Genomic DNA, 27,040 nt, shown 5'->3' with positions numbered 1-27,040 from the left:
ATCAAAAGAACGTCTGAAGGTTGTAAAGATCTTACTAGACCCACTCCCATAATTTACATTTTAAGATAACAGGATTAGCCAGAAGGTTTTCAGAAAGGAGAAACTGTCCTCAAGCAGGATACATTGTTGTTATATAATCCTTAGTACAGAGTTTAAAGTGAGTTGTTTGTTGTGTAATCATCAGTTCTCTACTTTTCTTAGTCTTAGTTTTATGTGACTAAGACTAAGGAAAGTAGAGGGGGGAAAAAAGATGTTTGTCCTTTCCTCCTCCTCGAGAATTCCAGACCCCTATCTCCTTGACTGCCCCAGACCCCTCTCTCCTCGGGGACCCCCGGACTTCTTATCAACCTGCCCAGGGGCAGGCTGGCTGGACTGGCTGGAGCTGAGCCAGGTGAGCAGCTCCTGTGAAGAGAAGGAAATGACTCAGTGCCAGTGTGACCACAGGAAGCTCCTCTGGACCCCCAGGCTGTAGGAGGAGGGACCACAGGGCTCTGGACAAACCAGCCAGAGAGGGTGACAGAACAGGGAGGGGGACCACATTTGCTGGGTTTGAGTTCCTCTGAGCTGATGGAAAGACCCTGGGCACATCCTGGAAGGGCTTTTTGACAGAGTGAGACTTCAGCCCATCTTGCAATTCAGCCCCTCCCCTCTCTGGCCTGGCAAGATTCTTCCCAAAGCTATGCCACTTAGGAGCTCAATCATATATGTTTATTCTCAATAATATATTTTGTTTGAAAGTTTTAAAAAAAATTTTTGTACACCTATCTTATCTCTGATAAGGTCCTTTATGCTTCTATGGACAGAAATCTGTTTCTTCTCCACCACTTAGATAAACGTTTTTCTGTTTGTTTTTCTAGATCATTTAACCAATTTGTTTGTTCTAGTTTATATTTAGCGCTCTGACTCACGTTAACACTCTTTACTATGTTCTGGCACTACGCTAAATGCTCTACTTACATTATTTAAGTCACTCCTCAAAAGTACCCTTGTTAGGTAGGTAGTAGAATAGGGAAAAGGAGTCCAAAATGGCGGTGGCTAAAAGACAAGGAAGGTCCGAGGACCAGAGTGAAGACTTCAGGCAGAACAAACAGAACAAACAGCACTCCTGGCTAAGCCCAATTTGCATAGGGCAGGCCCAGGTGGAGGAAAAAACATATAAAAGGAGGAGCCAAAGTGCTTTCTCTTGGACTCTCTCTCCCACGTGCGCTCTCTCTCTCTCTCTCCCCTCCCCCCCCACCCTCCCCCCCTGCCCTCCCCCCCCTGCCCTCCCCCCCCTCCTCCCCCGCCCTCCCCCCCCTCCTCCCCCGCCCTCCTCCCCCCCGCCGGCCCTCCTCCCTCCCCCCGCCCTCCTCCCCCCCCTCCCCTCCCCTCCCGTGCGTGGATTCTCCTGCTATCTTATAAATAAAATGGAGCTGTAACACTGATTTGCCTAAGAGCTGTAACACGGTTTGTCCAAGACCCGAGAGCTGTGACGCGCCGAGGGCTTTAATGTCCGTTGCTCCAAATCTTTGTTGTGACAAGACAAAGAACTGAGGAACATACACTCGCGTGACACCCTCAAGTTAGGTATTATGAGTCCCATTTTACCAAGAAGGAAAAAGAGACTTAGGAATTTAAAGAACCCCACCAAACTTGATCTGATTCCAATTTCTTGGAATTATTATTATAATTATTATAATATAATTATTATATTATATATAAATATAATATAATAATTATTATAAGTAAATGCTTTTTTATACCAATAACTGTCTCAATTGTATTTATTAGTGATTCCTTCCCTCACTGTCCTAGTTCTGATTTGTCACATATTAAACTCTTAGAATTTGAATTAATCTGTTACATTTTTATTTTTCTGATTCAACAACTTGATTATTTTTTAACTTGGTGCTCCATTGCTTTTATAATTACCACTCTATAATATGTTTTAAAATTTAGTAAAGCAAAATCTACAGTAGGGTGAGTCAGTAATAATTACGTTTAAAAAAATTACTTGGCATTCTTCTTGTTACTGTTACTGTGGACTTCCCTGGTGGCTCAGAGGTTAAAGCATCTGCCTGCAATGCAGGAGACCTGGGTTCAATCCCTGGGTTGGAAAGATCCCCTGGAGAAGAAAATGGCAACCCACTCCAGTATTCTTGCCTGGAAAATCCCATGGACAGAGGAACCTGGTGGGTTACAGTCCACAGGGTAGCAAAGAGCTGGACACGACTGAACAATTTCACTTTCTTGTTACTGTACCAGAGGAATTGCTCTCTTCATTTGTTAGGGACTTTAACTTTCTGAGGTTTCATTTGATAAATCTGCATATTAACCTTGGAAATACTATTATATTTACTTTCCCAATTAACAGTAACTATAGCACTCAATTTATTAATGATCCTGTCTATAATTTTTATGAATAAACCTTGCCTCAGGTTAAATAAATTCCCATTTGTTTGCTCTTCTTTTTTTTTTTTTGCTATAATAGCAAAAATAGAATCCATTTTTATTGTATTTCCTTGTTATATATCAGTACATATACTGACACATATATAATATAATACACATATACATATATGTTATATGCAGTGTGTGTGTGTGTGCTCAGTCATGTCCAACTCTTTTGTGACCCCATGGACAGTAGCCTGCCAGGCTCCTCTGTCCACGGAATTTTCCAGGCAAGAATTCTGAAGTGGGTTGCCATTTCCTGCTCCAGGGGATCTTGCCGACCCAGGGAGTGAAACTGTGTCTTCTGTGTCTCCGCATTGACAGGTGGATTCTTTGCCACTGCACCAACTGGGAAGCCTGTATAACACGCATATATACCTATACATTTTTTGGAGTCAGTCCTGCAGCTAAACTCATTATTTCCAGTAAATTTTAAGTTACTTTTCTTAGATTTCTAGGTCTATATTCATGTTATCTGTAAAACAGAGATAGTTTAGTTTCTTCCTTTCTGAAATTTATACATACTATTTTTTCTTAAATAGTTATTGACAACATTTATGGAACAATAAATCTGATTTGAGAAACCAGTATGTGTTTCTTCTTTAAGAATAAAATCAACTGTTTGTTTTCAATACACTCTATTATGTTTAGACTGGAAATCCAACATAGCTAATGTTGCCTTACTTTCCTGTTTGGAAGAACTGAAAATAAAAATAGGGTGGCAGTAATTCAAACTAAAATAAGCCAAAAAAAAAAAAAAAAGGTATATTATCAGGACTTAGAAGCAATTGTTCCTATGACTTTTTCTGGGCATTGCTGGTATATTTCATCCACACGAGTCTCTTGAATTTGTCTCTCTTTGGATTTTAGATCCCTAGTGCTACACAGTCTGTAGTTACGAGGGTCCCTGCCCTAAGATGCTGATATTTTTCTTGTTACCAGTACCTCTTCTTCCACTTTCCTTACCTGGGAATAAAGGATTTATTCCCACATAAAAGAGGTGACTTTAGTTTGCATTCCCACCAACACTGCTGGGCATACACACTGAGGAAACCAGAAGGGAAAGAGACACGTGTACTCCAATGTTCATCGCAGCACTGTTTATAATAGCCAGGACATGGAAGCAACCTACATGCCCATCAGCAGATGAATGGATAAGAAAGCTGTGGTACATATACACAATGGAGTATTACTCAGCCATTAAAAAGAATACATTTGAATCAGTTCTAATGAGATGGATGAAACTGGAACCTATTATACAGAGTGAAGTAAGCCAGAAAGAAAAACACCAATACAGTATACTAACACATATATATGGAATTTAGAAAGATGGTAACAATAACCCTGTGTATGAGACAGCAAAAGAGACACTGATGTATAGATCAGTCTTATGGACTCTGTGGGAGAGGGAGAGGGTGGGGAGATTTGGGAGAATAGCAGTGAAACATGTATAATATCATGTATGAAACAAGTCACCAGTCCAGGTTTGATGCATGATACTGGATGCTTGGGGCTGGTGCACTGGGACGACCCAGAGGGATGGTAGGGGGAGGGAGGAGGGAGGAAAGTTCAGGATGGGGAACACAGGTATACCTGTGGCAGATTCATTTCGATATTTGGCAAAACTAATACAATATTGTAAAGTTTAAACATAAAATAAAATAAAAAAAAATAAAATAAAATATGCATACCTGGATACCTATTTCCATAGTAAAAAAAAAAAAAAAAAGAGGTGAGTTTAAACATGAGATGCAGAGCAGGATTTTGCCTTTCTGATGAATTAATGAACTATATTCCATAAGACAAAAAGCAACCCTAAATTACCAACACCTGATTTTAAAAGCTTTCATCAGGAAGAGATGAAAATTATAGCTAAAAACCTGTTAAAATCTCTTTGGATATATATTATTATATTATATGTATTTCCATTTTCCTGTTAAAGTGATGTCCTATATTACTTTTACTTCTTTGTATGCACGTGTTTTGTGTTTCTAAAATTAAGCATAGTGACTAGTACATGCAAAGTGTTTTTCTCTGCTTTTACTAACACAAAATCTTAACATTTATGTTCATTAATGAGATGCCTTAACATTTATGTTCATTAATTTGATTTTATTCCTATTCAGATTTTGAAATCATTCATTTTCACTTCATGTAATAAATTGGACAACATGCAACACACACAAACCCGTACATTCAAGGTGTATGTGACATAGACATTTTTGTTGTTGTTCTTTGAAAGTTTGGGAAATTTTTGTGTACCCATCAGGACTACGCATCTTTGTGGGAGTAACTGCTAGTATTTCTCAGTTATTTAATCTTTCACAGGGCTTTATATTTTTGTAAGTAGGCATTCATTTTGGTTATGTATTATATTCTTATTTCTAATCTTATTAATTTGAATTTTTTCTTGTTTTCATTGAGACAATAGTCATTTATTAAAAAACACTTTTTAAATACACATCTTGGTTTTGTTCTTTATTTTATTTACATATATTCTTATTTCTTTTCTTTTCTTTTTTTTTCTTCTAGTCTTGATTTGCTACTTTCCCCCCAGCTAAATAATTTAGCATTTTAGTTCATTATGTTTATCTTTTTATCTATTTATTAATAAAGGTGCTTACAGTGATCTTTCTACCAATAACTGGTTTGTACAAGGTTTCCCTATGCAACAGTACAATGTTTAAGAGCATGGTCTTCAAAGTTAGGCTGCCTGGGTTCCTATCTCAGTTTTAGGCCTCATCAGCTGTGCTGCCTTGGACTAGTTACTGAACCTCTCTGTGCCTCCAGTTTCCTTATCTGTAAAGTGGAGATGATTTCTAGGATCCACCCTGGAGATCATTTATGTAAAGATTATTTGAGACAGTATGAGTACTTAGCATAGTACGCAGTACATAGTAAGTTGTTAATAAGTGTTAGTATTGGAATTGTTATTGCTATCATTTTTAATTAGAAAATGCAGATTACTTAGTTCCTTCTGTAGGAGACTTCAAAGGGAAGAGGCACCTCCAGTGACAGGTAGGATGAAAGAGGAGCCTGGCGTGGAGGACTGGTGTCTGGCTGAGGGGTGGAGAAGGATCTGTGATTCCCAAGCTGGTAGTGTGGGTCCACAGCTGGAAAACCATGTAAACTGCTTTCAAGAACTAGAGGTTGGTCAAGCACAATACAGCAAAGTTCTAGGTAATTATAGCTTCTGCTCTTTTTGCTTTTTCTTCTTCCTCTACCTTATCCTTGGGGCTTCTCAGGTGGCGCTAGTGGTAAAGAATCCACCTGCCAACACAGGAGACGCAAGAGACGCAGTTTTGAAACCTGGGTCGATAAGATCCCCGGGAGGAGGAAATGGCAACCCACTCCAGTATTCTTGCCTGGAAAATCCCATGGACAGAGGAGCCTGGTGGGCTACAGTCCATGGGGTCGCAGAGTCAAACACCACTGAGCATGCACACTACCTTATCCTTATAGCCTCTCAACTCCATCTTTATCCCCCTCTTACCCCAGTTCAAACCCAAATGAATCTCCACTAAAATGTAAATGATTAATAAGATATAAGTTCTAATGTATTTGAATTTTACATTGGTGTAGTTCCAAGGTAAATTAATTTTCATGTGGATTTCTTGGGCCCACTTCAATAAAGTGTTAGGTTTTTTTTGTTTTGTTTGTTTGCAAGGGGGTTGATGGGCTAAACATAGGGGAGGGGCCTTCTTAAGTATCCACATATGTGCCTAATATCCCATCAACCTAGTCTTATCTAGAAGTCAAGGCCAGACAGCTGATTTGAATTTTTGTTAGGGGCAAGGTAAGGAGGTTACAAAGAGAGTGGGAAGTAGTCTGTAAATTAATATCTGTATGAATAGGGTGATGGTTCTGTGAGAAATAAAATGTGAGGCCCCCTTCCTATCTCAGATCACCTTCTTCCTGGCTTCCCACTCAACAGGGAAGAAATTTTTAGTTGGAACGGTCAGAGCCCAAGACATGGATTGGGCAGTGACATAGATTGTATTTTCCCAAACTGTCTCATCTCTCACACTGTTCTTATGATGTGATGCTGACAGGCTTCATTCTGAGATGGGGTCTGCCCTCTCCCTTTGAACCCAGGCAGACCTTTGTAAGTGCCTCAACTAGTCACCGGAGAAGGAAATGGCAACCCATTCCAGTGTTCTTGCCTGGAGAATCCCAGGGACGGGGGAGCCTTCTGGGCTGCCGTCTATGGGGTCGCACAGAGTCGGACACGACTGAAGCGACTTAGCAACAGCAGCAGTATGAAAGTTACTATGACTTCCACCTGGCTTTCTCTAGAGGCACTGGCCGTGTTAGGGGAAGCCTCCTGGAGAGGACACGTGTGAGCACTCTGGCCAACAGCCAACTACAGACATGTGAGTGAATGCTCCTTTAGACATGCCCAGTCCTCAGCCTTCGAGTGTTCTGTGGAGACTGCAGAAACAGTGGAGCAGAGACAAGCTATCTTTGCTGTGCCCTGTCTGAATTCCTCCTGCTCCATTGGAACCACAAGACATAATCTACGATCCTTGTTGTAAGTCATTACATTTTGGAGTGATTTGTCACACAGCACCAGATAAGGAAAACACAGTACATTTATAACAGGGTGTGAACCCATGGGCTCCTCTCCTGCGCTTTCTGCCTCTCTTCTAGATGCATCGTGCCTGGCGAGTCTCTTTTCTTTTCTACTTTCCTCCTAACATGCACTTGGGGGAGCAAATAAGCCAAACCTATTGTGCAAACCTGGCCATACAGGTCCTCTACTTCTTAAACTTCTTCCTCTTTGCACATGATCAGGGGGCAGGGATATACCAAGAAGAAGGAGGTTCTGCTTACTTCTTTACCAGAGAGCTCTACACTGGGGTATGGGCACCTGGGCCCTCCTAACACGGAGGCATCTTGTTTCACAACCTGTGATTTCTTTCCATGCTTAGTTTCCTTGGAGCCTAATGGGAGGGCAATCAAGCAGTGGCAGCAAGGCAGGGTTTGTGCGTTGCTGGGTCCTTGCCTATAATATTGCAGTATCAAAACCTCATCCTAATAACCAAACATGGGTAGAGAGTGAAAAAGGAGTAATCAAAATGTAAAATGCACAAAAGCAGAAGCCAATTCCTCTTTATATCTCTATGTGGAAGAAAAAGAACAGTAGCTTTAGAATCACAATATATGATTTCTTTCTCTACCAGGATAGATTGTAGAATGAGGAGTTTGAAGACCTTGGGCAAGTCAGCTCATCACTTTTCTGTGACCCCACTTTCCTGAATGTTAAAAGGGGAGTTTTCCTTAATCCTGTCCATCTGCAAATCCATAAATCTCTGCTCTCAGTCACTTTCCAAGCAATTTACACCTTCAGTTTCCAAACACGAACATATGCATTTGGATGGGCACCCAACAGGCGATGCGAGAAGGATGAGGGTGGCTCTGTGGCTCCTGGAATTCATAACAGCTGCCACCGGGGCTCAGCTCTCTCTCTTTGGGAAGTGGAGGATGAAATTCCCCAGGATCAGCTGCTCCTTGGGGAAATACAGCTGCCAGTGATGAGAAACGGCCTTGGTCTTACTCTTATCTTACCCTAGATGAACTAGCTCTGCTCAGGCCTGGAATAACATGGGTGCCCCAAATTCCACTCAGGTATACACTCAGGCCCAGTAGGAATGAGGAGGACAGCAAGCAAGCCTTATTCTATCCCATTGAAACTGGGGCACAGAAGGGCTTCATTTTACAAACAGCTATATATAGAACCTGAATGAAGCCACCACAATGTTTAGAACTAACTGCATTGATGATTCTTTGCACCTGATCCACTGGGGGTGGGAGGGAAAGAGGGGCTTCAGGCAGAAGCTTTCAGTGTTGTCTCATTGCATGTCATCTTCCTACAGCTAATTTCAACCTGACTTTTTTTTAGATAAATTGATATATAAAGTTATACTCATTTCAGTTATACAACACAATGATTTGAAATATGTACCTATTGTGAAATAATTGCCATAATAAGTCTAGTTAACATCCATCACCAGACATTTTTTTTCTTGTGATGAGAACTTTTAAGATTTATCATTTTATCAACTTCCGAATATATAACACAATATTATTCACTGTAATCACCATGCTGTAATTAATTACATCCCCTGCTGCTACGTGCATGCTCAGTCATGTCCGACTCTGTGACTCCACTGTCTATGGGATTCTCCAGGAACTAATACTAGAATGGGTTGCCATTTCCTTCTCCAGGGGATCTTGCCAACCCAGGGATTGAACCTGCATCTCTTGTGTCTCCCGCATTGGCAGGCAGATTCTTTACCACTGCACCACCTGGGACATTATCAGTTATATCCCCAGGACTTATTTTTCTTACAATAAAATTTTACACCTTTTGACTCCCTTCCTCCATTTCTTCCACCCTCCACCCCCCGGCTCCTGCCTCTAGCAGTCACCAATCTGTTCTCAGTATCTATGAATTTGCAGAGGGTGTTTTTGTTTTAGATTCACGTGTAAGTGAGATTCATAAGGTATTTGTCATTCTCTGTCTGGTTTATTTTAGCATTATGCCCTCAAGGTCCATCCAAGTTGTTGCAAATGGCAGGATTTCCTTCTTTTTATGTCTTATTATCCTCACACTGACTTCTGAAATAACAGTATCATATTTCTGACGTGTTCTTCCACTCCCAGCCTCTGCTGGACACACGTTACCTGTACACTACCCCAGGCGTGTCAGCCGCAGCACCTCCATGTCCATAGTTCCTTCAGTGGGAGACTGTCTACCTGCTAAAGGAGCAGTTTAGGCGGCCTTTGCATCACGTGACTTCACTTTCTTTTCCTTCAGTTGCCAATGAGTGCTAAGACGGTGGTCAAATTCTCACTCTTAGGAATTCAAACTGGGAGGAAAGAAGAAAAGCTAGGTCATATAAAGAACTGAATTAGAAAGGATTAATAGTGGAAAAGAATAAGTAGGGGTTGAGACCATATGAGGTCAAAGTTAGAAGAAAGCAGATACTACGAGGGAAGAGAAACTTTAAGGTAGACAACAAAATAATAGAAAAAGTGTGTTTGTGATGTGAGGCAAGAACAGTAGAATCACATTTCTGGAGCACAGGGGTGGCCACCTGCTGCTGTTGGTCCCAGGGCTGGTTTACATGCAACCCCAGTTCCTGGAGGCCTGAATGTTCAATGACTTCTGGTCTTTGTCTCTTTTTTTCTTCCTTTTAAAAAATATTTATTTATTCATTTATTTGGCTATGCCGGGTCTTGGTTGCCGCACATAGGATCTATCAGCTTCTATGCAGTATTCGGGAACGTTAGTTGTGGCATGCAGGATCTAGTTTCCCAACCAAGGATCCAACCTGAGCCGCCTGCATTGGGAGTGTGGTCTTAACCACTGGGATCACCAGGCAAGTCTGAGGTCTTGGTTTCCTTTAGCGCACCGTGTACCTCCTGACTTTAAAATTCACATTGTACAAAGTACTGAATACCTGGACACACACCCACCCACCCACCCTCCAGGACACTGAGTACTAAGAACTCTAGCATGGATGCTCTGTGATGACTCCTGTTCTCTGAGCAAAATGCTGAGGACATTCACTGTGTCCTGAAGAGCCCTTCCATGGGAGATGATGGCCAATTATGTCACTGTCATAATGTCTGCTACCCTTAAGTGTCTGTTCTGTGCCAGGAACTATACTTGGCATTGAATAACCATTGTCTCCTCACTTAATCACAACCATCTCCTCTAAAATTGGTGTTATCAACATGTGAGAGTTGGACTGTGAAGAGGACTGAGTGCCGAAGAATTGATGCTTTTGAACTGTGGTGTTGGAGAAGACTCTTGAGAATCCCTTGGACTGCAAGGAGATCCAACCAGTCCATCCTAACGGAGATCAGTCCTGGGTGTTCATCAGAAGGACTGATGCTGAAGCTGAAACTCCAATACTTTGGCCACCTCATGGGAAAAGTTGACTCATTGGAAAAGACTCTGATGCTGGGAGGGATTGGGGGCAGGAGGAGAAGGGGACGACAGAGAATGAGATGGCTGGATGGCATCACTGACTCGATGGATGTGAGTCTGAGTGAACTCTGGGAGTTGGTGATGGACAGGGAGGCCTGGCGTGCTGCGATTCACGGGGTCGCAAAGAGTCGGGACACGACTGAGCGACTGAACTGAACTGAACTGAACTGATACAGCTAAGAAAATGCTGGCTCAGAGAGCATACGTGATATCAGTTGGCAAATGGTGAAAACAAGATTTGAACTCTAAAACTCAAGTCCTCCTCATTCTGCTGTGACACCTTCCTAAGGAGTGCTGTTAAATCCAGCTTCTCTAGAAACTGAACTCAGCTTCCCACACAGCACAGAGTTTCAAATGGGTTTGATTTTGATAGCTTTAAGGAAGGCAGGGATTCCGCAGTTCATAGGTCCCCATTGCTGTCTATTACTTTATATCCAGAGCTCTTTACTCCTTTATGTTATTTTCTTGGCCCCAAAAGCAGTGGAGTTTTCAGCCTCTGTGAGTGAAGCACACTAACGTGTAAGTACAATTTCTTATGCAGAGTACCCTACCTCAGACGTCTCTGAGCCAGCCTCCAAGTAGCTATTAGAGTTCTCCCTGAGAATGATTCCCAGCCACTTTGATCTCCACACATTCCCAATGGAACTCTTTCTCTTTCTCTCTACATTCCTCCTTCTTTGTTCCCTAGCTAATGACTAGCATGGTCCCTGAAACTCCTTTGCTCCCCAGACTCAAATAATCCAGAATTTTATTGATTATACCCCTTCAGGATTTATACCACTTTTCCTGCTTTCCATTCCCACCATTCAGGCTCTCTTCCCACCCCACTCCCCCTCGCCCAGAGTGGAAATTGCCTTACCTCTCATCTTGCCCCATTCAATTTCTCCTACTGGCTCATTCTAGGCTTAATAGTTTTTAATGGGGTAGCTATTTTATTTTTAAGTTTAACTAATCAATTTTATTGCAATAAGTGGTTCAAATTGTAAATTCTCCTTGGATAATACTTGGTTTTAAAAAATTGAAGTAGAGTTGTTTTACAATGTTGTGTTAGTTTCAAGTGTATAGCAAAGTGATTAGTAAAAGTGAATATATTTTTAAAAGATATATTCATATATTCATATGAAATATGAATATATATTCACATATAAAAAGATATAAAAAGGACATATATTCTTTTTCATAATACATTATAAAATATTGAGTATAGTTGCCTGTGATATATAGTAGGTCCTTATTTTTAATCTATTTTATATATAGTAATGTGTATATGTTACCCCGAAATTCCCAATATATTTTAAAATTTTTAATTTATTTATTTTTGGCTGTGCTGGGTCTTTGCTGTTGTGCAGGCTTTTCTCTAGTTGTGAAGAGTGGGGGCTACTCTCTAGTTGCTGTGCACGGGCTTCTCATTGCAGTTGCTTCTCTTGTGGCTCCCGGGCTCTAGAGCACAGGCTCAATAGTTGTGGTGCTTGGGCTTAGTTGTTTTGTGGTAGGTGGGATCTTCCTGGATCAGGGATGATCTTGTGTCTCCTGCATTGGCAGGCAGATTCTTTACTACTGAGCCACCAGGGAAGCCCCTCTAATATTTAAAATTCACACTTGATCCTGTCGCTCTGGGCTCAGAATCCCTCCTTGGCTCCTATATTAGTTATCTCTTGCTGCATAAGAGATTATCTCATAGTTTCTGTGGGTCAGGAATCTGGGTGCTGCTCAACTGGCTCAGGGTCTCTTAAAACTGCAGTGAAGGTGTTGGCTAGAACTGTTTCTTCTCAGGATTCAGTTGGGAGGAATTGCTTTCAAGCTCACTGATTTGGTTTTTGGAACCTTAAGTCCCTTCCAGTGTTGGCCAGAGAAGGTCATTTCCTTCCATGTGGCCTTTTCCATAGGCCACTCACAATGTGACTGCCGGCTTCCCTCACAGTGAGATCTCAGAGACAGACGGAGACAGAGAGTACAACAGCAGAAGCCATAGTCTTTGTAACCTAATCTTGGAAGTGACTCCCTCACTACTTTTGGGGTTGCTTAACCCAGTCCACACTCAAGGGAGGGAATTATTCCGAGTGTGAATACCAGGAGGTGGTGATCCCTGGGGGCCATGTTAGAAGCTTCTTACCACAACCTGCACTCTCCTGAAGCTGTAGTTTGGCTCTGCTCTTATGGGCTTGCAAAGAAATGAGGTTCTAGTATTCCCAACCAATATGTATCAGCTTCAGTGGCAGCAGGTGGACTTCATGAATTTGTTTCATTCATGTTTTATGGTATATTTTTATTGAACAAAGTGCTTCCAGCTGAAAAGTATTTAAAAACCACTGGTTTAGGGGACTCTGTCTAAACTTTGTAGGGCTGTTCATGATCTGTCCCTCCTGCCTATTCCACGCCTCATCTGACTGGCCTGTCAGGCCAGCATGACTTTCAAGCAAGACAGACTTACAGAGTTGCCCTTTGCCTTTCTTGCCTGCATGCATGCTGTGCTCTATTCCATCATACCCCAGCCCAGGCTGACTGCATTGCCAGGGCTAACTCATCCTTTCCATGAAATATTTTTTGCTCCAGGCAGATTTTTCTGTTTCCTCCTCATTCTTTTACTGTGCTTTGTTTAACCCCCTTAGATAAAGCAATTATCTTTTGTATTCTTATGGTTGGTTTATGTTTCCCTTCTAAATTTTCTCCAGCATCCAACCCAGAGCCTGGCACGCAGAAGATGCTCAGCCGCTGTTTGTGGAGTGAATAAACAAGCCCGGCACTGGATGCTGGACGCTGCCTCAATGCTTGGGGCCCTGGGTGTGGACGGAGTGCTGACCGCAGCCCGGCATCTTCAAGGGTTGCATGTGGCACCTTGGCTGTCTCATTTATAATCCATGAGACAGTCATTGTATTCCAGATTGCTCTTCACTGTCATTTTAGCCTTTAGCTGCTTACTGAAATGAGCTAATTAAAGCTGAATTATTTTAATTGCTAATCATCAAGAAAAAAGGTTTTCTTTTTTTTTTTTGAATGGAAATGGCAAACTGTGTGTGTTATCCTACCATTAAAAGAAGCCAGAATGTTCTTGTTTCGAAATTATGATGGGTCTGCTGCTTCCAGAAGTGAGTGTGGACCACTGGAGTGTAAAGAAAGGTTATGCTGTGTGGAGCACAAAATTGACCTAGATCCTACTTCCATTAGTGTCACATCATATTACTCAGGAAAAGTCCGGTGGTTATTGGGCTTGAACATTGAGGGTGTGTACAGATGCCCACAGGGGGGTGATGGCTTGGCACATTAATCACAGGCCTTTTGCCCTCCTCTTATGTTCAAAATCTACTCTGGAGGTTATTTTTCCATAAAAAATTTTTCATAGATAAAGATATTTCTCTAGTTGATAAGATAAATTGGGGCAAAACTTGGTGTATCCCTTTAAAGGGCAGCTAAGGGATGGAATGGTGAATTTTGAAAATTATATTAAGATGATCCACAAATATCTACCACTTCCACTGCTTCAAAAAGACTACAGGAATTGCTGTTCGGGATTGCTCAGGGTGTTACAAAACTGAACTTGGGTGGGCTTTACCAACACAAAGCGAAGCCAACCTACTGACATTGGGTTGTGGTGAAGGCAAGCACACTATTTATTGCAAGGTGCCATGCATGGCAAATGGGCAGCAGATGACCTGAATTCCTGGATGGCTCTTAAGGAAGGGTTTTTAAAGGCAAGATTATGGGTGAGGGTTGTGGGAGACGTTTTTCTGGTTGCTTGGTAGCAAGGTAACAAGGTGATGTTTCAGGAATCTCAATCATCAGCCTTTCAGATCAGATCAGTCGCTCAGTCGTGTCCGACTCTTTGCGATCCCATGAATCGCAGCACGCCAGGCCTCCCTGTCCATCACCAACTCCCGGAGTTCACTCAGACTCACGTCCATTGAGTCAGTGATGCCATCCAGCCATCTCATCCTCTGTCGGCCCCTTCTCCTCCTGCCCCCAATCCCTCCCAGCATCAGGGTCTGAGGTGGCCAAAGTACTGGAGTTTCAGCTTTAGCATCATTCCTTCCAAAGAAATCCCAGGGCTGATCTCCTTCAGAATGGACTGGTTGGATCTCCTTGCAGTCCAAGGGACTCTCAAGAGTCTTCTCCAACACCACAGTTCAAAAGCATCAATTCTTCGGCTCTCAGCCTTCTTCACAGCTCAATTCTCACATCCATACATGACCACAGGAAAAACCATAGCCTTGACTAGACAAACCTTTGTTGGCAAAGTAATGTCTCTGCTTTTGAATATGCTATCTAGGTTGGTCATAACTTTCCTTCCAAGAAGTAAGCGTCTTTTAATTTCATGGCTGCAGTCACCATCTGCAGTGATTTTGGAGCCCAGAAAAATAAAGTCTGACACTGTTTCCACTGTATCCCCATCTATGTCCCATGAAGTGGTGGGACCGGATGCCATGATCTTCGTTTTCTGAATGTTGAGCTTTAAGCCAACTTTTTCACTCTCCACTTTCACTTTCATCAAGAGGCTTTTTAGTTCCTCTTCACTTTCTGCCATAAGGGTGGTGTCATCTGCATATCTGAGGTTATAGATATTTCTCCCGGCAATCTTGATTCCAGCTTATGTTTCTTCCAGTCCAGCGTTTCTCATGATGTACTCTGCATATAAGTTAAATAAACAGGGTGACAATATACAGCCTTGACGAACTCCTTTTCCTATTTGGAACCAGTCTGTTGTTCCATGTCCAGTTCTAACTGTTGCTTCCTGACCTGCATACAAATTTCTCAAGAGGCAGGTCAGGTGGTCTGGTATTCCCATCTCTTTCACAATTTTCCACAGTTTATTGTGATCCACACAGTCAAAGGCTTTGGCATAGTCAATAAAGCAGAAATAGATGTTTTTCTGGAGCTCTCTTGCTTTTTCTATGATCCAGCGGATGTTGGCAATTTGATCTCTGGTTCCTCTGCCTTTTCTAAAACCAGCTTGGACATCTGGAAGTTCACGGTTCACATATTGCTGAAGCCTGTCTTGGAGAATTTTGAGCAGTGTGAGATGAGTGCAATTGTGCGGTAGTTTGAGCATTCTTTGGCATTGCCTTTCTTTAGGATTGGAATGAAAACTGACCTTTTCCAGTCCTGTGGCCACTGCTGAGTTTTCCAAATTTGCTGGCATATTGAGTGCAGCACTTTCACAGCATCATCTTTCAGGATTTGGAATAGCTCAACTGGAATTCCATCACCTCTACTAGCTTTGTTCATAGTGATGCTTTCTAAGGCCCACTTCACTTCACATTCCAGGATGTCTGGCTCTAGGTCAGTAATCACACCATCGTGATTATCTTGGTCGTAAAGATATTTTTTGTACAGTTCTTCTGTGCATTCTTGCCATCTCTTCTTAATATCTTCTGCTTCTGTTAGGTCCATACCATTTCTGTCCTTTATCGAGCTCATCTTTGCATGAAATGTTCCTTTGGTATCTCTAATTTTCTTGAAGAGATCCCTAGTCTTTCCCATTCTGTTGTTTTCCTCTATTTCTTTGCATTGATCACTGAAGGAGGCTTTCTTATCTCTTCTTGCTATTCTTTGGAACTCTGCATTCAGATGCTTGTATCTTTCCTTTTCTCCTTTGCTTTTTGCTTCTCTTCTTTTCACAGCTATTTGTAAGGCCTCCCCAGACAGCCATTTTGCTTTTGTGCATTTCTTTTCTATGGGAATGTTCTTGATCCATAGTTCATCAGGCACTCTATCAGATCTAGGCCCTTAAATCTATTTCTCACTTCCACTGTATAATCATAAGGGATTTGATTTAGGTCATACCTGAATGGTCTAGTGGTTTTTCCTACTTTCTTCAATTTAAGTCTGAATTTGGCAATAAGGAGTTCATGGTCTGAGCCACAGTCAGCTCCTGGTCTTGTTTTTGCTGACTGTATAGAGCTTCTCCATCTTTGGCTGCAAAGAATATAATCAATCTGATTTCGGTGTTGACCATATGGTGATGTCCATGTATAGAGTCTTCTCTTGTGTTGTTGGAAGAGGGTGTTTGTTATGACCAGTGCATTTTCTTGGCAAAACTCTATTAGTCTTTGCCCTGCTTCATTCCGTATTCCAAGGCCAAATTTGCCTGTTACTCCAGGTGTTTCTTGACTTCCTACTTTTGCATTCCATTCCCCTATAATGAAAAGGCCTTTAGTTCTAACCAATCTGGGGACTATTGGCTTGTGATCAGCATATAGTCATCATCTTCCACTGGGTGGGGGTCTTAGTTTCTATAGAATAATGCAAAGACATGCATTACATTGTTTTATATATAATCTCTTTAGAAGAAATTAGAAGTCTTGTGACTCTATTGTTCTAATCATTAACTACTTTAGTCTGTTCTCTGAAACTCAAAGGAAGCCAAACAAGAAGGGGAGGGCACAGAGGGCCTTGTATCCAAGAAAACACTGCAGGATCCTTCTCAGTTTCAGGGACCCATCTGTTTTTCTACTTTGCCTTTGATGAAGGTGCAATGGAATATTTTGCAGGAAAGCTGTCCTTCATGGTGCACTGTGTAGCAGAAGGTTAGGGAAGGACCATGAGTATTTACTATGAGTCTGTTCTTCTTGCAATGTCTAAAATACATCTTGGCAGAGTTGTTGCAGCCTGGGTCACTCACCTATAAGACGTTAAGACATTCATTCAATAAGATTACAAGCCAGTCTGTTAAGCAAGACTTCTTTTTTAATTTCAAAGGCTTCATAGAAATCTCCATGTTCTGGGGGCTTAATGGTTTAAAAAATAGATGTTTTGCCTTTCTATATTGATTTTTTTTTTTTACTGTTTAGTCATACATTTTTTAATGTGTCCATGCAAAAATATTTGTTGAGTGTCTTCTAGTACCAAGTGGTAGGCACAGCATGTCCTTGAGTATGGAGGAGTGAGAAAACTAAGAAAAGGCTTCGAGTTGGCTTCCAGCTAGAATTTGAAGGAAAGGAGGGGCATTCCTCATGTATAAAGTGAGGGGCAGGCAGTTCAAGGCAAGGAGAACAGAATGGGGAAAGGCACAGAGGCAGACAGGAAGGAACGTGTATTACATGTCCAGAAGCAAAGTAACAATCTGGAGAAGATTTGGAGCCATGGGGAGGGCTTTGTATAGCCTCAAGATTAGGAGTTTTTTCAGTAGGCAATGAGAAGTGTCAAAGGTTTTAAGGCCAGGTATGTTTTGATTGGGGTTCCCAGGTGGTGCAGTGGTAAAGAATCCACCTGCCAATGCAGGAGACGCAAGAGACTCTGGTTTGATCCCTGGGTTGGGAAGATCCCCTGGAGGAGGGAATGGCAACCCACTCCTGTAATCTTGCCTGGAGAATCCCATGAACAGAGGAGCCTGGTGGGCTATAGTCCATGGAGTCGCAGAGAGTCAGATACAACTGAGCACCCGTATGTGTGCTCGCACGCACACACACACACACACACACACGTGCTGATCAGATTTATGTTTTACAGAAATCTCCTCTCAGCATCATGAAGGAAGGATTGAACATAGAGAGTCTGTAAACATGGGAGACATTTGAAGGTGTTGAGAGGAAGACTGATATTTATTGAGGATCTGCAATGTGCCAGCTATTGTGCTAGACTCTTGACATGTTATTACAGTTACTGACTACTGCAGGTGTATGGGATAGGAATTATAATTCCCATTTAAGAGATGAAGCTAAATAATGTGTCCAAGATGGCTCAGCTAGGTGGTAGAGGAGCCGAGCTTTGATTCTGCTCTGTCTGATTCCAAAGCTACTGCTCTTTCCTTTACATCAAAGTGGATGATGAGGGTCTGAATTATGCCAGTGGCAATGCTAAAGAGGCAGCCTCCCTCCCCACTGAAGACTCTTAATATAGTTGCACCTCATTTGGAAGCTTCTCCATCCACTTCATCATTCTAATTGCTTTAATATGACAAATTGACCAATTACTAGCAGGTTATTTATAACCATGGTGGAATTAGTTGCTTGGTTCAATCAAGCAACCAAAAGTAACTGATTTGTAATGATTCGATTTATCAAAGTGTTCAGAGTGGTTGGTGTGTGTGGACAAAACTCACATTAGCATTAGACAAAAACGTGCAATCGAGAATGGCTGACTATTCACAAATGACAACTGAACCAAAAGGTTTCTAGCACTTGCTCCATCTATAACCAAGTGGGCAGGTCATAGTTTTGAGTGCCAAGAGATATTCTGGGAAATCATTTTTGTTTTGCTGACAAAGAAACTGAAGTCAGGAAAGCACAAATGATTTGCCCAGGCCTCCTAACCAGAAAACAACAGAGCTTAGATTTGAACCATCTCCATTGTTCTGATGCCCAGTCCCAGAGAACCTGTCACACTTTGCCTGCTGAACTGTGACTCTGAGCAAGTCACTTAGCCTCTTGAATCCTCTATTACTTTGCCCACAACAAGATAGAATCAGTGGATGTCATCAGTGAGCTTTTACTCTGTAAGAAAATACTCAAAACTCAGCCTCTTGAAACAACAGCTGTTTTATGTAGCTCCTGATTCCGTGGTGTATCCTCATGGTTGCTCTGCCCAGGACTGGCTCCGCAGGGTTCTACTGGACTTCTCACTTCTGTGATCAGCAGGTAGGTCCAGGGTAATCTAGTATAGCCTCACTATACTTCTATACTATGCTTCTATTGCTTGATAGACAATTATCTGGGCCTTATCATCTGGGGGCACCTCCATTCTCCTCCACAAGACATTTCATCCTCCAGCAGGCTTGTTCCACCAGCTTGTATACATTTTGCTCTCATGGTTTCAAGCACAGAAAGAAAAAGTAAATTTCAATGAGCAGGTTCTTTGGAAATCTATGCATGTTTTCTATTTTCCCACTGGCTAAAGCATTGAGAGTTGGACTGTGAAGAAAGCTGAGTGCTGAAGAATAGATGCTTTGGAACTGTGGTGTTGGAGAAGACTCTTGAGAGTCCCTTGGACTGCAAGGAGATCCAACCAGTCCATCCTAAAAAAGATCAGATCAGTCCTGGGTGTTCATTGGAAAGACTGATGCTAAAGCTGAAACTCCAATACTTTGGCCACCTCATGCGAAGAGTTGACTCATTGGAAAAGACTCTGATGCTGGAGGGATTGGGGGCAGGAGGAGAAGGGGACGACAGAGGATGAGATGGCTGGATGGCATCACCAACTCGATGGACGTGAGTTTGAGTGAGCTCCGGGAGTTGGTGATGGTCAGGGAGGCCTGGCGTGCTGCGATTCATGGGGTCGCAAAGAGTCGGATACTACTGAGTGACTGAACTGAAAGCAGTTCAGAAGATGTGGTATGCAGTGTCTAAAATGGCTCCCAGTGATTTCTGTCTCCTGATATTTATGTCTTTGTGTAACCTCTGCCCCTGCTGTGAGGGCTGGACCTATTGATTTGCTTCTAATAGATGGAATATGCAAAATGATGAGGCATCACTTCTGAGACTAGATTATAGAAGTCTGACACTCTTTTTTACATGCTTGATCTTGTAAAGCATGAAGAGGCCTATGAAGAGGCCCATGTGGCAAGGAACTAAGGGTACCCGCCAGCCAACAACCAGTAAAGAACTGAGACCCCCCAGCCCAACAGTTTTTAATGAATCAGATCCTGACAACAATCAATCAGTGAGCAAGCTTAGAAGTAGGCCCTTCCCCAGTTGAAACTTCAGATGAGAATGCAGCCCTGGCCCATGCCTTCATTGCAGACTTGTCAGTAACTTTGAAGCAAGTGACCTAGCCAAGTCATACCTGGAGTTCTGACCACAGAAACTGTGTTGTGTGTGTTAATTTGGGAGTGATTTATTACACAGCAATAGGTAACCAACATACATAGCTAAGGTCAGCATCAGTGTGGGAGAGGAATATTCAAGGGTATGGTTATTGAAAAGGTAATTATAGGAATTATTCACACACATTTATAAACAGTTTTATATAGATGGATGTTTTCCAGCCTTTCAGAATCTGAGATGGAATAATTTCCACTACTTCAACAACAATGATTAACTCTGTGTTAAGTACTGGGAACAATATGGTGAACAAGAACAGAGGCCATGTTCCTGGCCTCAGGCACCTATAGTTTGTAGCAGAGGAGAGGGGATGAGGAAAGACATTAGCTCAATAATTCCTTTTTTTTTTTAACTTAAAAAAATTTATTTTTATTTTTTTATTGAAGGATAATTGCTTTACAGAATTTTGTTGTTTTCTGTTAAACCTCAACATGAATCAGCCATAAATAATTCCTTCTTTAATTATGTATTTAAAGCTGTTAAGTGATAGAAAGGAAGTATGTATATAACTATAAATTAGTTTGGATTGGTATGAGAAAACTCGAGAAAGTGGCAGATAAGCTGAAGAGGTAGGCAAGAGAGAAAGAGGCAGGAAAGAGAGAAATTCCACAGTAGAAGTGGCATTCTTAAAGGGAAGCTGGATAGGTGGTCAGGAGCTATGGAATAAGTTCATATTTATGGGCAGATTGTATCCTGCCATGTGATAATGGTATTGTGGGTTACGGTTTTTAAGCTTTCATTTAGAGATAGATGTTAAAATATTTATGGATGAAATTATATGATGTATGGTGTGGTGTGGTGTGGTTTAGTCGCCAAGTCATATCCGACTCTTGCGACCCCATGAACTGCAACCTGCCAGGCTCCTCTGTCCATGGGATTCTCTGGGGAAGAATATTGGAGTGGGTTGCCATTTCCTTTTCCAGGGGATCTTCCCAACCCAGGGATCAAACCTGGGTCTCCTGCGTTGCAGGCAGATTTTTTACCAACTGAGCTACAAGGGAAGCCCATGATGTGTGGGATCTGCTTCAGAATAATTCAGTGGCAGGGTGAGGGTCAGGAGTGGGTAGAGCTGCAGATGAAAGATTTTCCAAATGAGTTAATGATTATTGAAGCTGGGTGATGGATACTTGTGGGTTCATTATACTACTCTACTTTTCTATGTTCCATAATAAAACTTAAAAAACTTAAATCCTGAAAACACATCCTGAAGGCTATGTATATGTATAATGTTTGAGAGGTCACAGCACATATACCTCCTTGTGCTCCATTCCGGAAAATAGAGGTTAATAACATCTTTAGGGCAAGGGAATGGAATGAGTTTTATGTTACAGAAAGTATAAAGACTTCTCAGCTTCAAATCATATGGCTAACATAAAGTAGGGTATTTGGGTCATTTACCTTGCCTCCTGGCTGTAACACATTACTTCTGCTCATTTTTCGCTAGCTCAGACGGCATGGTTTCATATATAACAGAAACTTATAATATGGTTCACTCTTGAATAAAAGCCAGCCGAAGGATTCTGTTCAAATTACATAGCATGGACAGTGTTAGAGCGAATTTATGGGTTAGGAAAGGAAAAGAATACAGTAGGAGAGAGGCGAATCCTCTTTTGTTCAAAAAATTCTGGGTTGGCTTGCAATGGCAATAATGGATTATTAATTTCTTTTTCTCTTTTATGTATGTTATTCTGAGGTGGGTCAGGCTGTGAAATTAATAGGAGGGATGGAGACATGAGTCAGGGATGTACTTCCTTAGGATATTTTTGGTGGGGGAGAGAAATACCTGGGGCTGAAGCTGAAGACATGATGCTTCATGTTTCAATGTTCAATTGTTTCAATGTTAGGTTATTTGGGGAATCACAGTTTGAGATTTTGATTCATACCTTCCTTGACAGTACCTTTGCCACCAAATTGTTTTTCTTCAGTTCAGTTCAGTCACTCAGTCATGTCCAACTCTTTGCGACCCCATGGACTGCAGCATGCCAGGCTTCCTTGTCCATCACCAAATCCCGGAGCTTACTCAAACTGATGTCCATCTAGTTGGTGATGCCATCCAATCGTCTCATCTCTGTCATCCCCTTCTCCTCCCGCCTTTAATCTTTCCCAATATCAGGGTCTTTTCCAATGAGTCAGTTCTTCACATCAGGTGGTCAAAGTACTGGAGTGTCAGCTTCAGCATCAGTCCTCCCAGTGAATATTCAGGACTGATTTCTTTTAGGATTGAGTGGTTTGATCTCCTTGCAGTCCAAGGCACTCTCAAGAGTCTTCTCTAACACCACAGTTCAAAAGCATCCATTCTTTGGCACTCAGCTTTCTTTATAGTCCAACTCTCACATCCATAATGACTACTGGAAAAACCATAGATTTGACTAGACAGAACTTTGTTGGGAAAGTAATGTCTCTGCTTTCTAATATGCTGTCTAGATTGGTCATAGCTTTTCTTCTAAGGAGCAAGCATCTCTTAATTTCATGGCTGCAGTCACCATCTGCAGTGATTTTGGAGCCCCCCAAAATAAAGCCTGTCACTGTTTTTTTTTAATTTTATTTTTAAACTTTACATAATTGTATTAGTTTTGCCAAATATCAAAATGAATCCGCCACAGGTATACATGTGTTCCCTATCCTGAACCCTCCTCCCTCCTCCCTCCCCACCTGTCACTGTTTTCATTGTTTCCCCATCTATTTGCCATAAAGTGATGGAACTGGATGCCATGATCTTTGTTTTTTCAATGTTGAGTTTTAAGCCAGCTTTTTCACTCTCCTCTTTTACTTTCATCAAGAGGTTCTTTAGTTCTTCTTCACCTTCCACCATAAGGGTGGTGTCATATACATATCTGAGGTTATTGATATTTCTCCTGGCAATCTTGATTCCAGCTTGTGCTTCATTCAGGCTGGCAGTTCATGTGATGTACTCTGCATATAAGTTAAATAAGCAGGGTGACAATACACAGCCTTGATGTACTCCTTTCCCAATTTTGAACCAGTCAGTTGTTCCATGTCTCGTTCTAACTCTTGCTTCATGACCTGCATACAAGCTTCTCAGGAGGCAGGTAAGGTGGTCTGGTATTCCCATCTCTATAAATTTTCCACATAGTTGTGATCCACACAGTAAAAGGCTTTGGCGTAGTCAATAAAAGGGTTGTTTCTCTTCAACCCCTATTAAATGAAGACTTCACTAGAGTCATATATATGCAGATTACAGTTACCATCTTAAGCCAAGGTTAAATAAAAGGGAAGACTGCTTATGGCAGTGAAGATTTTCAGAGCTTGAAGATGAATTTGGTTATTTCAAAACCATGATGAATCTCTTTGTTAGTGCAAAGCAGCAAAGGAATAAAGTAATGGAGAAGGTGGACCTGGGCATAAACATGTTCCCACACATCATTTGTACTGAAAGGCTTCGTTGTTGTTCCCTGAACCTTGGCAATTACAGGCATTTTCCTGTGCTCTGAAAAACATTTGGCAAACAGTGAGAGGAGGTCCCCTCCTTTTCTGTGTTCAAGGCTGGGCTCTGGCCTTGTTGCAGGGAAACGCTAATTCCCAGTCGTTCTCCCTGGGAGCAAATGGTTTGTTTTCTCCTCACTGAATCCTGCCAGGGGTGAGTTCTCAGCAGCAGAGCCTGGCATGGAAAATCCATTTGGAGCAACTAGTCCCCAAGAGGGAAGAAGGCAAGCCGATTAGGGGGTGCGGGGGACAGCTGCAGCCAGTCAGGGCCAGTCACACCTGCAGGCCGGGGTGGGCATTAATACACAAAGGCACACACAGAGTCCACAGCAAACACGAGTCTTCTTGTATGCCCACAACTACACGAACCACACCCAACCAAATCCATCCATATATACCACACACGTACACTCAATATAGCAGTCACATGCACCACACTGCCATATACATAGCACAGACACATACACTGCATAACAACTGTGCCCACCACACCCCACATACACATGGTTACATAGAAACTCATCTACTGAATACCACATACAGAACGTATACCCTACCATACAAAACACCCCACTCACTCTCCACAGTGGTCATATGCATCCATGCCACATATGTGCACGAACACACATCTCACAGTCCACGTTACAGTCACAGGCATCATACATACCACACACATACCATGCACACACTTAACACATCCGATTACACATACACACCACATCTAATCCACATAACAAATATACACACGAAACACATTCCACATACCAGTCCCATGCATCACAAATACATCTCTGTTACATACACAACCCCATGGCACCCAGCTTGATAACCTTCCCGCTTAGCAAGGTGGGGCTGCAGCCTCTGGCTGAGAAGGGGCGGGTGGTGGTGTTAACACAGGCCATGCCCTGCAAGCTGGTGGCCTTGGCCCAGGACGTGTGCCCCAGGGGCCGCGCTGGGAGCGGGAGACAGCCCCGGGGGAGCGCACATGTGTTCTGTGTGCACGTGTGCGTGCCCCCAGGGGCCGATATGCCCCGGCACTCTGGGTGTGTGTGTGTGTGTGTGTGTGTGTGTGTGTGTACGAGAGCAAAGTGGGCCGCGCGTGGGGCAAGGCTGTGCGTGTGTGAAAACTCCGCTCCCACCTGCGCAGGGACTATAGCGCACTGGGCGTCCGGGTCCTCAACGTGCACAGCCCTCCGCGGAGTGTGAACATGTGTTTCGGAGGGAGTGTGTGTGGGGGAAGCGTGCGTGGAAGCTGGCGTGCGTGTGAAAACCGAGCCTCCGAGGCTGCTGTGTTCCTAACAGCCCTCCGTCCGTGGGGGCCAGCCTACGGAGGTTGAGTGAGTGTGCGGCGGCAGCAGGGCCGCCGAGCGTGTGTGAGCAGCCGTGTGTGAGAAGGCGGGGCTGGCGGGGGGACTCGTGGCGTCTGCCGGAGCCAACGCGCGTGTGTGCGCGTGCGTGTGCACGTGGGGGCGCGGCGCGCGCCACGGCGGAGGGAGGGAAGGCGGCGGCAGGCCCAGCCCCCGGTCGCAGCGCCCGGGGCGGCTCCTCTGCGAGCCTAGGGACCGCTGCGCTCCCGCCGCCGCCAGCTCTGCTACCGCCACCTCCAAGGGCTGACCTGACTCCCGGCCCGCGCCGCGCCCGCCTCGGCTTCCTGCCCGCCCAGACGCCGCTCCTACCGAGCTCCCGGTCTCGGCTCCGCGGAGGGAGAGGAAATGAGTGCGGCCGCGGCGCCGGCGCCCGAGCGCGGTTGGAAGAGCGAGAAAGTGGACGAGGCTCAGGCCCTGGCGCGGAGTTGCGCCGCCCGCAGACCCGACTTCCAGCCATGCGACGGGCTCTCCATCTGTGCCACGCACAGCCACGGCAAGTGCTTCAAGCTGCACTGGTGCTGTCATCTCGGATGGTGTCACTGTAAGTCGAGCCACGTCTCCTCGCCTTTCTCCGCGGTCCCGAGGGCTCCCGCGGGGCCGTCCGGGGTCGTAGTAGGGACTGTGCGGCCTGGGGGGCGCCTGGCTGGGCCGGGGCTGCCCTGCCGCAGGCCGGGGCCACCGTGGGGTCCGGGCGGCGGGAACTGCCCTCGCGCCGGACCAGTCGGGCCGGCGCTGCCTTAGCAACGAGATGAAATCTGTGGGGAACCTACCTTTTTAGCCACTTCTACAAAAGGGGTCTCCCCGTCCCAGGGAAACTGGGGTGTATTCCTCCCCGCCCCCCGCCCCGCCCCTGTTTTCTTTTTCAACCGAAAAGACCAGGCGCGTGTGGAGAAAGGGTAGAGAGCCGTCAGAGTTGACGACAACTGGAGGGGAAGTCTTTTTTCAGGGCTGGTGATTAAAATGTGTACCTCTTAATTTTTTCACTTTTGTCTTAACTGGCTGCTATTTAGAAGAAAGAGAACCCTTGGGTTTGGAATCGTAGCCCATTTCTTGTATCCAGATTGAGAAAGCGCTGAAGAGTGAGGGACTGCTTCCAAGAAGTTAATATTAAGAGTTTGGAAGGGTGAACTCCTTGAATACCCAGTTCCAGCATATAAAGCCAGTGTATTATAGAGACTGTTTTAAAATTGCAAAAATAAAATGAAAGTAAGCTTCTGTGATCTTAAAGTAATTTGTAGAACTAAATGGTCTAGACCTTTTCTCTTATGTCTATCCTGCCTGTGATTTTTAAAATATTTAAGTGTCCATTTAATCAGAATTTCACTATTTTATTAGTTTATGGTATTTGGCCTGCTATATCTGATGAATTATTTCTTTTTAGAAATGTATTCTAAACTTAGTTCCCACATAACCTTATAATAGAGGGTTTGTAGTGTTTATTTAGGATGCAGATTCTCAAAGTGATCTTAAAATTATTTTTTCTTCGTTGGTTAGAAAAAATGGCTCCCAACAAGAGATGCAGTACATAACAGATACTTGTTTCTATTAATTGAACATAATAAAATATGTTAAATTTATGACTTCAGGGATAGAGAATTCTTACATTTCCTTTACAAATGCAAGACACGTTGAACAGTATTGGTTTTTTGCATTCTGTGTACTGTTGGGTCTGTTTTGTCCTATATCTCATTATTCCTGTTGCTCTCAGCTCCATTCCTAATTGTATGGCATTGCTTCCGTGGGGAACAGGGTGAAGAGTTGAAAGTAACAACTGTGGGAAACCTGTGATGCTAGAGTACACAAGTAGGGTGACTCCAGTGAGTCCATTTCCTGTGGAAGTATAGAAAGAGTCATAGTGTGAATTGTGAGGAACATTAAAGATGGTCCAGTTCAGTGCCTGTCATTTCGGCAGTCTCCCCTTTGAGTACACCGTAACTGGTGGTAACCTTGCAGTCTTCTCAGGCAGCCTCTTCCTTCATTAGACAGCTTTGACTCTTAAAAATGCTCTTCCTTATATGGAGCTAAAATCAGTTACATTGGAATTTCTT

At 43.2% G+C, this 27,040-nt stretch overlaps 1 protein-coding gene and 1 long non-coding RNA gene across 3 annotated transcripts in view; both read left to right on the top strand.

The window, feature by feature from the left end:
- Positions 1 to 6,309: 6,309 nt before the first annotated feature.
- Positions 6,310 to 13,388, top strand: LOC147379679 (uncharacterized). Its single transcript, XR_015162872.1, has 2 exons — positions 6,310 to 6,961; positions 13,102 to 13,388. It is a non-coding gene; the product is annotated as an uncharacterized LOC147379679 (long non-coding RNA).
- An 11,678-nt stretch (positions 13,389 to 25,066) lies between these two features.
- The window catches only part of C1H3orf70 (chromosome 1 C3orf70 homolog), a 120,175-nt gene continuing 118,201 nt past the window's right edge, over positions 25,067 to 27,040 (top strand). Inside the window, exon 1 of one of the 2 annotated variants that reach the window (XM_086397463.1) lies at positions 25,067 to 25,533. In XM_086397463.1, coding sequence (XP_086253589.1) covers positions 25,338 to 25,533 — 196 coding nt within the window. In that variant the 5' untranslated portion in view covers positions 25,067 to 25,337. The remainder of the gene's footprint in view (positions 25,534 to 27,040) is intronic. The other variant, XM_086397474.1, reaches the window with a different exon arrangement.

This window comes from Bos grunniens, chromosome 1 (genome assembly GCF_055505025.1).
Source record: "Bos grunniens cultivar Pamir isolate PY7600 chromosome 1, Bosgru_T2T1.0, whole genome shotgun sequence".
Taxonomy (NCBI): Eukaryota; Metazoa; Chordata; class Mammalia; order Artiodactyla; family Bovidae; genus Bos; species Bos grunniens.
This window is presented reverse-complemented; position numbering and strand designations above follow the sequence as displayed.